At 42.4% G+C, this 14,411-nt stretch overlaps 1 protein-coding gene across 3 annotated transcripts in view; it reads left to right on the forward strand.

Moving 5' to 3' along the window:
- GPR107 (G protein-coupled receptor 107) overlaps positions 1-12,545 on the forward strand; it is a 38,173-nt gene extending 25,628 nt beyond the window's left edge. For all 3 annotated transcript variants that reach the window (XM_023938196.2, XM_086858151.1, XM_086858150.1), the window contains 2 exons: positions 779-903; positions 6,983-12,545. In XM_023938196.2, the coding sequence (XP_023793964.1) occupies positions 779-903; positions 6,983-7,079 (222 nt within the window). In that variant the 3' untranslated portion in view covers positions 7,080-12,545. The remainder of the gene's footprint in view (positions 1-778; positions 904-6,982) is intronic.
- Positions 12,546-14,411: the final 1,866 nt, after the last annotated feature.

Raw genomic sequence — 14,411 nt, forward strand, 5'->3', positions numbered from 1 at the left:
GAAAATATATCCATTCCTTGATATTTTTCTTTATTTTTCTTTAAATATAATTGCACAACAAAATTCCATAAAATGTTCCTCATGTTACAGTAAAGCATCTCAAAGCACAGTGCTGCACCTTGCCTCCTCTTGGTTTTATCACTGATGTGCTTAAGGTGAAAGAAGATACTGTTAGTTTTATGTTTGTCCAGCAAGGCTGCTGGATTATACATGAGATGTCTGAAAGTAATTGCATTATTGATTTTCAGTCTTTCAATTTAAAAATGTCTGAAGGAAATTAATCAAGAACATACAAAGGAGAAAAAAATTAGTCAGGTTTGCTCTATGTAATTGAAGCCTGAGGGAGGCAGGGAAATAGGCTTTTGCTCTTCCATCTACAGGCTTCTTTTGCCTATGGACTTCTAAATCCTTGGTTTCTTAACACATAATCCAAGCAACTGTGCAGGGAGTCCTTGGAATACATTAACTGTTGAAAGGACCAAGCAATGTAGGAATGATTCCTCCCCCCCATTTAAAAGCCAAGTCTTGCCATAGTTCCTTGAAAGCTCTGGAGAGATGGATAGAACTATAACTGTATTAAAGAGACAGGGAAAACCGAAAGAACAAAGCATTTGACAGCCTTTAGCTTGGTATTAATGACAACCAGACAGGAATTCTTTTATTTCTGCTGTGGCCCAGGCCTCTTGGCCATTAAACCTTGAACCTTATGAATGAGGAGCAATGTTTCGTGACCACAGAGCGTAGCAGGACTGAACTTCAATCTTGTTTTCCCTTGCAGCTACTGGATGAAATGGCCACGCTTGTGTTCTTTGTCCTTACTGGGTACAAGTTCCGTCCAGCATCAGACAACCCATACCTACAGCTCTCTCAAGATGATGAGGATGACTTGGAGATGGAAGCTGTGTAAGAGCCCCTCTCCCCTTTTACTTACCTCTTGATTTGAGAAAAGTAGTTTACTTAAATCTCTCTAAATCCTTCTGTCACAAAGATGAGGATCTGCCCACGTTTAAAGATGAGGTGTCTGTTTTGATGTGTGTAAAGAGATTTGTGATGTGCATAGGAGCCTCTGACCTGGATATTGCAGTAGTGTGGAAAAAGCAGGTAAAGCTTTTCATGGGGCAAAAAGATGCCCATGAAAATGTCAAGTAAGAAAACTTCTAATTTTAATTTAGATTATGGAACATGAATGAGTTTTACAGTTTGTCATTAATGCTTCATATTTAAAAAACCCCAAGTGAACAATAAAATTTACCTACCAATCTGCAGAACATAATAAATGCATAATAATAATAATAAATAAATGGACAGGGTGTAAAGTCCCTTCTGCCTTGGTGTTCAGCACATAGCTTTGCAAAAATTTATTTTAAGCAACACTGAGCCAAGGAGATGGATTTTTATCAATAGTCTTCCCTAGTTTATTCCCTGCTGCAAAACCACGATGCTTCAGGACCTGAGCTAGTCTGGAAAAATTATATAGCAGGGCTCAGGCTAAGTCCCTGTCATTTTCCTTGCAGTGGTTTTCTGAGGACTTAGAAAATGAATGGCATTTTCAAATGTGTAATTAAAAATGCCCTAAGAAATTCAGCTTTGCAGGAGTGTTGGATACAGCTTTAGGTGCCCCTGAGTCTGCTACCTTAATAGAGGCAAAGCTAACCTAATCCTTTGGTAGTTATAGGTTTGATGCATAATACAATTCATGTACAGGCTCAGAAGACTGTTCCTAAGAGTTTTTTCCAGTTTGGCAAATCTCCTTTACCTGAGTGAAATAAATCATCACTGTTTTTATTACAGAGGCAAAAAAAGTCCAAATGTGTTTGCTGTCATAGTTAGCTCAGAAAGAAATTAATCTTACTGGAAAACTGCTACAAGGAGGTTTGAATCATAGAATCCAGATTGAAATGTCATGTAAGGAGTTTAACTTCTCAGAAATATGGCTAGTAACAAAGATCTTTTTAAATGCTTAGCTATTTTTGCTTTGGGTCTAGAAAATCTGTCATTTTTGCAAGTGGAATCCAACTAGTGGGTAGTGACCTTAAAATCACTATCACTTACATGTGTTTAAATGGTTTATGTAAGAAACTGGTCTCAGTTTGGAAGCTGTTTGGTAAAAAAGCATTCACATCAGGAAGTCACTGTCTGAACTGGCAGGATTTGTGATTGTACCAAAACAAGCTTTTTTCCTCTTTGACTGTTAGAGTGAGTTTCATTACGTGCTTAATGATTTTTTGCTTGTGGGGGTTTTGCTAGGACTAATAATAGGACACCGTTCAAATACAGTGATTTTAGTCAATTGAGAAGTTGCTAAATTTAGGAGAATCTGCCAGAAATGAGGTGGAGAAAGTTTAATGAAGTAATTCAGTGATTTGCATCTCATCATAAGATAGACGTTGCTAAAATCTCAAGGGTTAGAATTGCTTGTGAGCCTTTTCCTAGTAAGGCATTTTGCTCTTTCCTTTGGGAGTTTCCATTGTTGTGCCTTGCAGATTATTCCCCTTAGCCTTGCTTGAATTTTTCTGATCTTATTCACAGAAATTTTATTCCATTTGGGCACTGGGCAGGGTATAATCTGTGTCTGGTTCTCCCTTCCCCAGCTCCATCAGGAGGTTTATGTTTGTAGCTGTTTGAAAAACAGAGTTTTTACTCATTCTGTGACAGGTGAAGCACTGCAATGGAAGTATATTAAATTTCTCATTGATTTGGTCTTGCTGGTCCTATTTTTGTCTTCATAAATATTAAATGTTGTTTCTGTGGGGGGAAAAAATAACCTGGGTTTATTTGAGGTGTCTGACAGTGTCCTGACTAACCACTGCATGAGTGTTTTGTTTTTCATGTGATAAATACCCACTTGTCTTCACAGGCTATGGCAGAAACTAAAAACCTGCAAACTTCATGGTGTTCTGCTATGTCAGTTTTATTGTTATTTTCTTCCCACAGAGGGTTTTTGTTTAAAATTGGGTTCTCTAAACCGGAAGCATTCAGTTCCTTTAGACTCAACATGTCTATGAGCCAACAGAGAAGGAAAGCTGTGAGGTTATCAAACCTCTTTTCCAGGCTTGCTTTTCTTCCATGAAAAAAAAAAAAAATAGGACATTTTAAATGCAGCTCTCTAGTTTGGGTCTGTTTTCATGCATTGCAAATGATAGAAGTCTTGGTCTGGCAGTAAATGCAAATATTGTTAAGGAATTGGAGAGGAAATTATTAAGGAAATCTGGAAAGTTTAAAGAAAAATCTGCAAATTAGGTGTCTGTACAGAAGCAACACAAGGCACAGATCCTCTCTTTGTAAGTCCTTGTAACTCGCAGGAATAAAATACAAATGAAGAATAGCAAAGGTAACTCTGGCTTGGAGAAAGGATCCACAGACTTTGCAGGAATCTCTTCAGTTATTCCAGGCTCCACAGTTGTCCTGGCAGGGAGGAGACTAAAGCTGAGCTAAGGACCTGCCTGTCCTTTTTTAAGCAGGTTCAATAGCCATTCATCATGAGCAAAGTGGCTTTCTGTGTATTTTGTGTTGGGCAGCCTCTCGAGTTCTGTCAGTACGTGGGCTCCTCGCTGACAGTTTGTTAAAGTTCCCTGCTTGAAAAGGTGCAGTCACACTTGGCAGAAAGAGCTGTCAGGCTTCCAGTCCTAATGCCATTTCTGGGGCATGAACACCAAAATATGAACAGTACTGTAGATGAGGTGGGGGTGAGGAAGGGGAAAAGAAGAATTTTTGATTGTTTTTTTATATCATTAACTCGGTAAGCTGGCTTTAGATGCTGGATATCAAAGTGCTCTTTAATGGATCTTGGTTGAGAATGATGTTCATGCATGCATGGGTGGTTAAGATATTTCCACTGGAGGAGGAATTGCAGGAGAAGAAGCCATTAATGGTTTTGTTCTCAAGCTGGTAAATCCATCTTACTCAGTGTGTGGAGACTTTGCTTCTCCTTAACACCCAAAACAGCCTCAACACAGGGAACTGTTGTGGTAACACTGATCTTTGCTTATGCCTTGGGATCTGGAGTTTCTCTCTGTGTCATGAGGCAGCTTATTCTGTGCTGAGATTGTCCTGCTTAGTTGCTTTTCTTTGCTTTCTCTCAGCTTGTGCTTCGTGGCAGACTGATTCATGGTGATCTCCATTAGCAGTGATTTTCTTCACCTAACACATCTTTTGCTTGCAGAGATCAGCTTTTTTGCTCTACGCTGATCAGTTTTCAGTCCAGTTTGCAATAGCTTGTAAGGGCTGTCTGCTGCCAATGTTGCAGTGTTTCTTGTTGGACTATAAAACAAATAAACAGGAGAAAAGACAGCTGAGATCCACCACTGTGGAGAGCTGGAGATACTTCTGAATGTTTAGTCATTCTTTGATACCTTGGATACAATGCAGGAGAAAAATAAACCCCATGAAATCTCTGCAGCACGTACCACTATGTGATGGAATGCTTGGGGAACTCCTTCTCTGCCTCATTTGTGATGGATATCCATCTCTGCCACGCACAGAAATGCTCTCAGGAGAGGGGTGATTTAGTGAGAAGGATTTGTTGCATTTTAACTGCTACTGATTTGTGGGCTGGAAATGCAGTTCAGCAGACTGCAGGTGAGGAACATTTCCCTGCTGTATTGCAGGTCAGAGCTGAAGTGCTGAGACTGTCGTGAGGACAATGAGGATTTCGGTGTGCTTGGTCTTAGTGCTGCTGCCCTTATTTTATTGGGCAGTAAAATGTGATGACTGGACTGATTTTGAGGGCGAGAGGAATTGCCTGTTGTGCCTGAACAATCTGAGAAAAGCAGAGACTTGAGAGCTGCTTCATGCAGACATTTGTCATGAGACAAAACTAGTATTTTTAACTGTTCAGATGGGCTTTGACCTTCACTGTTGGAGAATCCACACAGAAATCTCTCCCAGTTATTTGCTGTTACTGAGGGGGGACACAGTAAATGGCCTCTCTGGTAGCAAAGGATGTGGCTTGATCTGCCTGCACTTTCAGTGTGTAGCTGTCTCATACACATGGATCATTCCCTCTTAGCCATAACCATTACTTCTGTCACCACCTTGGTGTGCAGTGGCTCTCTAATGGCATTAGAGTGCAGGGCTGGAATCTAGGCTGTGTGCCAGGTGGGATCTTCCAGCTGGGAGTCAAGTGTTGGGACTACTTTGGTGTCATGCACGTGTGAAACACCTCTTTATATATCCCAGTGTATCTGCTGCTGCATTGCTGTGTGAGATGCTCATTTCTGGTTTGTAGCTCATGGCAGTCTTCAGCTCCTCCCTGAGGAACGGACATTTAGCTCCTCATTCTGTAATTAAGAAGTTGACTATTTCTGAAGAGTAAACTTGGTACTGTCTTGCTGCATCCTCCTGTACTTTTCAGATTATTACTTCAATTTGCCAGAATCTTTATGCATTCCAGTCTTGTTCTCCAGTATGTAGCTCTTAGTGTCTTGTGCAGATTTAATAAGCAAGTTCTCTATTCCATTACCCAGGCAATTACTGAAAATACTGAGTAGAAGTGAACCCAGGACAGGCCTCTCTGGAACCACACTCAATGTTCTTACGTTTTTGACAGGAAACCATTAAGTACATCTCAATGCATACTTTTCCAATCAGTTACCCATCTACTTCAGTTTTGTCTAGCTTATGTTTCCCCAGATTTTTTCCTATCGGACTGTGAGAAACTTTTGTCAACAGGGAGACCTTAAAATATCTACATGTCTCTGTACTGATTAGTTTGATCTCTTCTAGGAAATGTTTATTGTTTACTAATTCCATCTTTCTCCTTTAAGCAACCTGCTTACTTTTCTCTGTACTTTTTATATTTTATTTGATCTGTACTCTTGTGACCCTTTCCTGTTAAGCCCAAGCTCATTTAGGCCCACTTTAAAGTGAGAACCAGTGATGATCCCAGTATGACCACTGCTGGAATATCACTGAACACAGCAGGCTGAGTAAATTATTTTTACAGTACATGAACAGAAGCTGGGATCTATCATGGAACTAAGGGAAGAAGAGTGTTATCTGAAGATGACTTCTCCTCTTGGGGTGATGCTGTGGAGATGTTGTTAGCAGCTCTGATCAAATAAAACACTCTGACATGGTAAACAGCAGGTGAAGAAAGCACTCACAGACCAAAAGGGGCAGCTTTGAATAGGACAGGTCTGTGTGTGCTTCCAGGCATCCCTTGGGGATGCATTGAGCTATTGGCACTCTTAAGTTCAGCGTCCAGAATAACCTTTGTAGCATGTTCGTGGGAGAATAAAAATACCTGTATGGAATGAGAATCACACTGTGCAAAAGAATAAACGAAATGTGTTGTGCATCCAAATTGCCTGTTTGGTGTAGCAGCAGAGAAAAACTGCTGAGCTGAAGAGCTGTTGAAGAGCCAAGGCAGTTCCAAGAGGAATGGTGCTGTTCTGCCTGGATAAACAGTTCAGTCTACCTAATGTTGAATGGTATTGTGAGGCTTTGTTGTTCAATGGTCAGATTGCCATGACAAATCCAGACTTGGATGGTATAAAAAGGTTTTCTTGCTTCTGTTTTTTTGCTGCTCATTTTGCTATTAAGAGGAGCTGGTGTGCATTAAGCTAATAAGGTTCATCTGGGGCACTGTCCACGGTGTGTGTATTTGTGTTAATATGTTGTGCCTATTAAAATGCAGAAGAAAGTCACAGAAATAAAGGTGGTCAGCTGCATAGTAAAAGGAGGGTTTTAGGTGAACTGCTCAAATTTAGCAAATTAACACCTGCTTTAACTGTTTTACCTCCCCTATTACCTTTTTTGTAATATGAGCCAATATTACTTGCTGCTTTACTTTAATGATAGATGGGAAGGGCCTTGAGGTGCCCATCTGAGCTGTGTCAGGGTGATCCAAGAGATCAAACATGGAAACTGCTCAGTGTGGGTAAAGAGATGTGAGAAGTGTTGTTTGATGGGTGTGAGCTGTTGCTCAAATGGATTTTACAGTTTGAGGTCTGATGTCTGATGCTTCTCCCTTCTCTTCTAGGGTGACGACTTCAGGAGTAATGGAGGGCATGAAGAAAGTCAAGAAAGTGGTGAATGGTTCAGCAGAGCCTCAGGGCGAATGGGAAAGCACGGCATGATGGACTGGACTAAGGCAGCACTTTCAGAGAAACTTTTTTAATTTATTAATATTACTCTCAGTGGAAAGGGAGCAACTTGCACTCCCCACCACTGAAACTGCAGAGTGGGGTGTGTCTAGGGAGAGCAAAGCAGTGCAGAAATATAACTATTCCTTTGATCATAAGAAAATGGGATCTCCTGGTACCTGCAAGGAGCGTGAAGCTTTCCTAGGGATTTTGGGTAGCTTTTTTTTCCCTCCCTCTCTGGATCGGTTCTTTATTCTGAATTGTTGCGTTCCTCAGAATGTGTAATACTAATGTGAAGAGGGCTCTTCAGTGTGTATGTAAAGAATATATTTTATATAATGCTCATATACACACACACACACACTTGCTATGTAACATGAATGCTGGGACTTGCAAAGCCTGTGAGAAGGTGGGAAAAGAAGATAAAGACATGTAAGTATTTTTTTTTTCTTTTTTATAAACTCCTTTTGGCTTGGACGAAGCATTGCAAACCAAGTGGATAGGAGCAACTGCAGTTATTTGAAAGACTGAACAGGTATTGGATCAGATGACTTCTGCAACTGCTCATGCAAGTGTGAAAGGTGATAAGTATCTTCTTGTCTTATCCCTGCAGGTGTCCACCTGAATGTGTCAGGTTTTCAGATGTGTTGCTATACAGGAAATGAGTGACTGTTCTCCATTAAAGCACTAAACCTATAGTGCAATAAGCATTTGTGTACCTTCTCCACTGTCCATGGAGTTGCTCTTGACTCACCCCCACCTGACAAGAAGTACACAAGAGGTGTAAGACTGATGCTTGCTTTTTAGGGGTCTGCCTAAATGTTTACTTTCAAGCTGTGACCCAGAGCACTTTAGTTTGCTTCATAAAATATTTTCAAGGTATTTCAAAAGTCACTCCTTTCTGGCACAGTATAAACAGTACCAGACTCTCCAGTGGAAATCTGTCTAGCCATTTTACTGCAGCATAAATCTCTGGTTCACAGTTACCCTGAGTTACTGGGCCTCTCTGGATGGCTACTTGTACCTCTCTGGCTGTGTAGGATTAATGACACTGCTGTTTGAGATGAGCTGAACTGGTCAAAGTGGTATTTATTGCCACCAAAAACAGGCAGTTGTAACTCCCTGTCCTAAATGTTTTTTGGTTTTTTTGTTGTTTTTTTTTTTTTTGTCTTGAGAGGAGAAGATGATGACTGGAACCTTGATGCAGGGGAATATGGAATCCTTGACTGTTAGCTGCAGACTTGCAGTAGAGCCTTTACAGACATCTTCCAGAATGCCACGTTTTCTCTGTAGTCCCTGGGGTTGGTCAGTAGGGCAGTTGGTGTCCAGAGCTGTAGTAGTGACAATGGGTATTCATTTGGGGGAGGATGGAAGTGGCTCTCTGGTGGAATGAGGATTAGCTTTAACAAAAAATAAATCAGCTGAAGGTCACTGACCCACTGAAGCCTTAATATTCATGCAGAGACATTGACATGTGGTGCTGTGCAGCCAAATGCTTCTGCCAGGGTGTCAGGAAGAGGCATCATCAGAGCTCTGGATGTGCCAGCATCACTTAGAGACTCATTCAGGAATTGGTTTTTTGGGGGGACTACATTTCTGGAGCACAGCTGATTGGAGAACTATTAGCCACTAGGTTATTTTATTCTTCAAGCTGAGAAGGATGATTTCCTCTGGAATCTTGAACCACTTCCTCACTCCTGAGCAGGGATTGTGGAGCTCTTGGTGAGCTTGTCTGTACCAAGACTTGCTGTTTTAGGAGCAGCATCACTTTCCCCCATTACCACTTCTTTTCCCAGGTGTTGGTTCTATGCCCCATGGAGATGGTAGAAATAAATCTGTCTGCTTTGATGCCTGGAACAGCTTTCTCTTCAGATAAAGCACAAGAAGAACAACATTTGTCTCTGGCTACAGAATCCTCTTCTGTTTTCCTCCTCAGCTGTAACTTCACAGTAATCACACCAGTGACAGTTTGACTTTTCTGTCACTGCCTTGCAGTGAGACAGTTTTAGTGGGACAAGATCCTGTATCACTGGAAAGGCTGTTTGGTGACCTGTGGGCCTTTCAGGCCTTCTGTAGGAAGAAATCTGCGTATTTAGCTGAAGTGTGAGAAACTGGACCATAAATAAACACAGGCAGTCCCAGCTCATCATATGCTTAAATGCAATACCTGAAAAACTCATCCTCTTCCTCTGCAGTTACTCTGTCCCTGTGAAAAGCGTCACTCCCTGCATCCAAAGGGCTGCTCAAACAGGCTGTAAAGTTTGTTCAGAGAAGCCTGCTGAAGACTTGCAGTGTGTTGGCACTGAGGTATGTAAGGGATAAGGATGTGCTGTCAGGAACAAAGTGCATCTGGACGATGCTATTCTGGAATTCTTTTTGTGAATGAGATGTGAAATTGTCATGGGTGTGGCATTTTACCCAGAACCACGAGGGCTGTGCTGTGATCCCAGGGAGTGCTGAGCTGGTTCCAAACAGCTGCCTATTCCATACCTCAGCATCAGTGAAGCTGACAATTTGGCAAGTGCTGTTACCTTCCTCTCTTTTTCTCTCTTTTTTTTTATGTGTGCTTTTTTTGCTAAAGTTGCATATGGTGTAGGTTTATCTGCCAAGTCCCTGGCTCACCAGTCAAAGGCCAAAAAAATGGGTCATTTCTTTTTGTCTTGGCATGAAAAGCCACAGCAGTATTCTGGAAGTAATTTTTTTACAAGAGCTTTTTCCAAGTTCAGCCCTGAGCTTCAGCAGTCAGCTCTACAACCCGCTTCAGCTGGTGCTTTACACAGGATGCCAAGCAGCAGGAAATGGTCAGACCTGAGCATTAGGAAGAAAAAAAACAGTCATGGACGAGTCAAAAACTGAAAGATTGTTATTGTGGCCATTTCCAGAACGAATTTTCTCTGGTACAATTCCTTGAATCAGGACAAAAAGTCTGTCTTGATAGATATAATGGATGGGATGGCAGCTGGGATGGTGGAGGGGATGGGTGCAGTTGTGCTTCTCTTCAGCACAGCGAGTGCTGCACTGCAAAGCATCAAAGACAGGACTGCTCCCTCCCCTCCTTCCCAGGCAAACCCACAGCGGCATGACTGCCATGGCATGACTCCAGGGCTAGTGGAGTGCAGCAGCTTGGAGCTTCCCAGGCAGGATAATCAGTGCTTGCCTTTCACATGCTGATGGATGCTGATCTGGTAGCAAGCTCTGCCTCTCTCAGGGAGGGAAGCGAGAGGAGCTGTTGTGGATTACAGATTGTTCAGGGAGATGCAGCTTTGCTTCCCTGTCGCTGCCTTTACTGAAGTGAGGAGCTGAAGCAATCACCAACAGTACCCTGCAGCAGAGTGCCAGGAGTCCTGGAACAGCAGGTCTGGTGCAGTGGGAATAAATGGTTTGAATGCTTTCCCATATGCTGCTGCAGTGGAGCACTCGGTCCCCTCTGCAGACGAAAATGAGATTCGTTCAGTCTTCACTTGTAATGCAGGTTATGCCCCGATAAATCCCTGTGGATGCTGACATGTACATGCCACTGCTGCACTCCTCCTTCCTGCTGGAGCTGCTCAGCAGGCTGTCTTCCAGAGGAAGCCTCCTTGCAGTGCAACTGCCAGACTCTTGCATTCTTCGGGCTGGAAAATGTTTTCCTTGATGGTTCATCAAGAGACATACTAAAAGAAAGCAAGACATAATGGGGTCATCTGGAACAGTGCTGCTGCGTGCTCTGAGTGGAGCAGTTTGAGTTGAAGAAGCCACATGCTGTCCTATTAAGATGCTCTTTCATGTTGTCGCCTAACTCGGAGTGTTGTGATGTGTGCCGTGCATTGTTCAGTGTTTCCCCCCAGCTGAGTGCCCTGTTCCTCGATTTCCATGCTGGCATACCCTGGGAGAGCATGTTGTAAAAATTTGCTGCATTGCAGCATTTTGTCTGGAGCTCGTAGTGTGGAAGATGTATTTTTTCTAAGCTAAGTGGACTCTCTAGCATGAGTGTGCATCCACCATGTTATCCTTGAGCACTGTAACATTCCTTCTGGCCGTTAAAGGGCATGCCCTGATCGCTCCAGTGTGCACATCTGCTGCAAGTCCTGTAGAAGATTTTTAGTGTTAAGTCTTTTTTCCTTACTGTGTGTTCCTCTTAGAGAAAAGCAGTTGAGCCACTGACAATCAAATTGATGAGAATGGGAGGAGATTTTGTTGTTTATTTGAAAACTGCCCAATTTGAAGCAAGTACTGGGTATTGTAGGCTCTATTGAGCTCTGTGGACTGGAGTTCCCTAGCTATTAAGGAGAGGGAAGGAAATCTTTCTTCCTTTAGCCTACTTGGTTTGTCTCCTTCAATTTGACCTGTCATGCTAGCTAACAGATTGCTGTCATTTTAAAAAAGATGTTTTATAGCTCCTGTGTTATGATCTCTACTTCACTCATAGAGCACGTCCCCATTTTTCACCTGTGTACAAAGAGTGAGGAGCTGTGATCTGCAGGAGTGGGAGGTGCAGTGAGGTTTGCGTATAGTGGACTGAAACTGTGACCTTGTGTGTAGCATCAGTAGCCTCAATGTTTCATCAAAGCTGAGGTGATGCTGCCCAGAGACACTTGACCAATGTTTCTTTGTGTTCCCTGGGGTTGATTTGCTGTAAAACATTGTTCTAAATTGAATTAATTTGCCTCCTTTTTTTGTAGCTGCTGGATACAACACTTTTGGGCTGATTAATCACTTTTCCTTAGAAATATTGGAAAGCTATTCATTTTTGCTTTGTAGTGTCTTGCCTGGATATAGCAGTGATCCAGTGAGAGCTGCACGTGATCTGTGCTCCCGAGTGACTGGAACGGGATGTAGAAAAATACCAATACTCATGTGTTGAGTGGTGTAGGAGGAAAGTGGCTGAGAAAAGCTCCTTATAGGGTGTCTGGCTCAAGAACCCATTTATGTTTGGACTGCAGAAATCCTCTAGAAAGGACAATTCTTAATACATATTTCCCTGTGGGATTTCACTCAGTGTTCTGCTCTCTGTGTACTGAAGTAGAGTCCAACCTCCACATTGTCAGAAGCACTTCATCCTGCAGCCAGTGGAGCTGGTACCTGCTCTGTTAAAACAGAGTATGGGTCTAAATAGCTTCCCTTGCCCTTTAGGAACTATTAATAATTAATTCTAGATCCTCTTGTGTCATTAAGCAGTTTTAGGGCACCTTGTACAATGTAGCTTTGAATTCATTTAGTAAATGAGCTCCAGAAGAACTAAAAAATACTTCTGTGTACAGCAAGGTCCAGTTCCTGGGGTTTTGGTGACCTGTAAATATCCTATTCCTCAGTTCCTGTTCAGCTGTAAAAATGGATTTTTTTTCAGTATTTTTTTAAACTTTATTAAAAGAACAGTAAACAGTATTTGAAGAGAAGCAAGGTAGAGACAAGTCAGGACAGTCTGTGTAACTTGGTTTCCCTGCTGTGATGCAAATGTGTAAAATAAAGATTGACCAGAAAGAAGTTTTTAATGCATCTCATTTTCTCCTTCTGAACTGCCAGCAGCCAAGCATCGATCCTAAAGTCTTCATTTCCCTCTGCTCAACTTCTGTTTCCAGCCATCAACATCTGCATCATGGATACAGGGCCAAATCACAAAACTTGTGTGGAAAACTTATTTTGAAGGGAAAAGCTTTCCTGTCAGTGACCCAGTGAGGTTCACTGAGGTGCCTTTTCTTGAGCCCCAGGTATTGGAGCTGTGCTTGTATGCGCCCAGCTGCTCTTCTGGTTTTGTAAGCTGAACTTAGGCAGTAGTTTGTGGACTGAGTCTTGAACAAAAGTGTTTCTCCCAGCGCTGTGTCTCCTGCAGTCAGGCAGACAGGAATGCAGGAGCATCCAGACTTGTTGCTGCTCTTCATCCCTGTGCTCTGTGTGATCTCTGGTGTCAGCTTGCCAGGTGAGGGCAAGGAGCTGTTGCTCTGAACCTCGGTGTCCAGATACAAAATAAGGATAGAAACTTACTTTTCAAGTATTATCTTTGGTGGATCTGGCCACACTACCTCAGAGGGGCAAATCCTTGATCTATTTTAGGTTAGACTGATGGTGATTTGGGATGTCTGTAGTTGTGCTCTTCCTGAGTTGTTGGGATCTAACCTTGCATTTCAATTCTGCAAACTGGTTGGATTGGCAGGGATGAGGAGGGCACAGCATTCCTGTAAAGTGTTCTTCCTGATAATCCCCCATCCCTCAAAAGCATATGTCCTTCAGCATGAAATTTCTGTGTTCAAGATGTTTCTTACAGTTCAGCCTATGGCTCTCATCCTACCACCAAGGAATAATGCCAGAAATAGCCTGTCTTCTCTACCCTGCACCTCCCAAGCAGGCAGTTCTGCATTGCCTCAAGCCTCTGGGTGGGTGGTATTTCACCAGGGAGCTAAACTATAAAAAGTACTTGGAATTTGGATTTTCTAGTACCTCACTGTAGGTTAGAACAAACTTTCCTGATGCAGGTAATTGCTGGTCGTTGTACTGGAGTGGCCCAAATCTCTTTAATGCTGGTTTCTCCAAATTGAATATCCTCTGCATATTCTGTCTGCTGTGTATTTGGCTTTAAAACATTTTCCCCTTCTCATTCCCTGACAGCAGCTCTGAGACTCATCCCTGGAGTTGCCTGCACTGAGCCAAACATTCCTCATCTATAAGGAAAAGTGAAATGTTAAGGGTGGAGTGGGTAAGGTGGGACTAAATTGTGGGAACACTCACTTGAGAAGGAGACCAAATGAAGTTATCAGTGGAAAAATTGATTCCTGACCATTTTCTCCAAGGAGACACAAAGAAGAGCTCCCAGTATTTGAGGTCGTCTGCAAGCAGAGGTCACCTGGCAGACTTACACAGGGAGCAGAAGAAACAAAACCAGAGCTAACAAAACTTTCCTCAGTGTTCTGTGTTTGGATGTCATTTTGTAGGTGTTTTCTTGCCCAGGGGAGGTAAATTGTTCTACCTGCACTAAAGTTTTTCTTCCAGTGTGTGAAATTCCTAGCTGTCTGATCATTTGCAGCCCTCATTGCAGTCCTGGCTGCCTGCTGTCAATGCTTTCACTTGAGCAAGGTTGTCTTCATGACTGCAAAGAGCTGCCTTCTCCTTAAATCTGCTTTTGCCTTCCTTTGCCTTCTGACTGACAGGCTTTAATGAGGGGAGAGTGTTGTAGTGCCCTGTATAGCAAGTGGTCAATAAAAACCAAATTGCTTTGTACAGCAGAGGTAATAACACAGTTTGTTATTGGCACAGCTGATCCTGATATTGGGGCCCTTGGTAGGAGACAACAGCTTTCTTCTGTCTTTAAGTAGTAAAAAGTGCATGTCATCTATTCCTTTTCTCCCCTCTCAT

Source organism: Cyanistes caeruleus, chromosome 20 (assembly GCF_971803275.1).
Source record: "Cyanistes caeruleus chromosome 20, bCyaCae1.hap1.1, whole genome shotgun sequence".
Lineage (NCBI taxonomy): Eukaryota > Metazoa > Chordata > Aves > Passeriformes > Paridae > Cyanistes > Cyanistes caeruleus.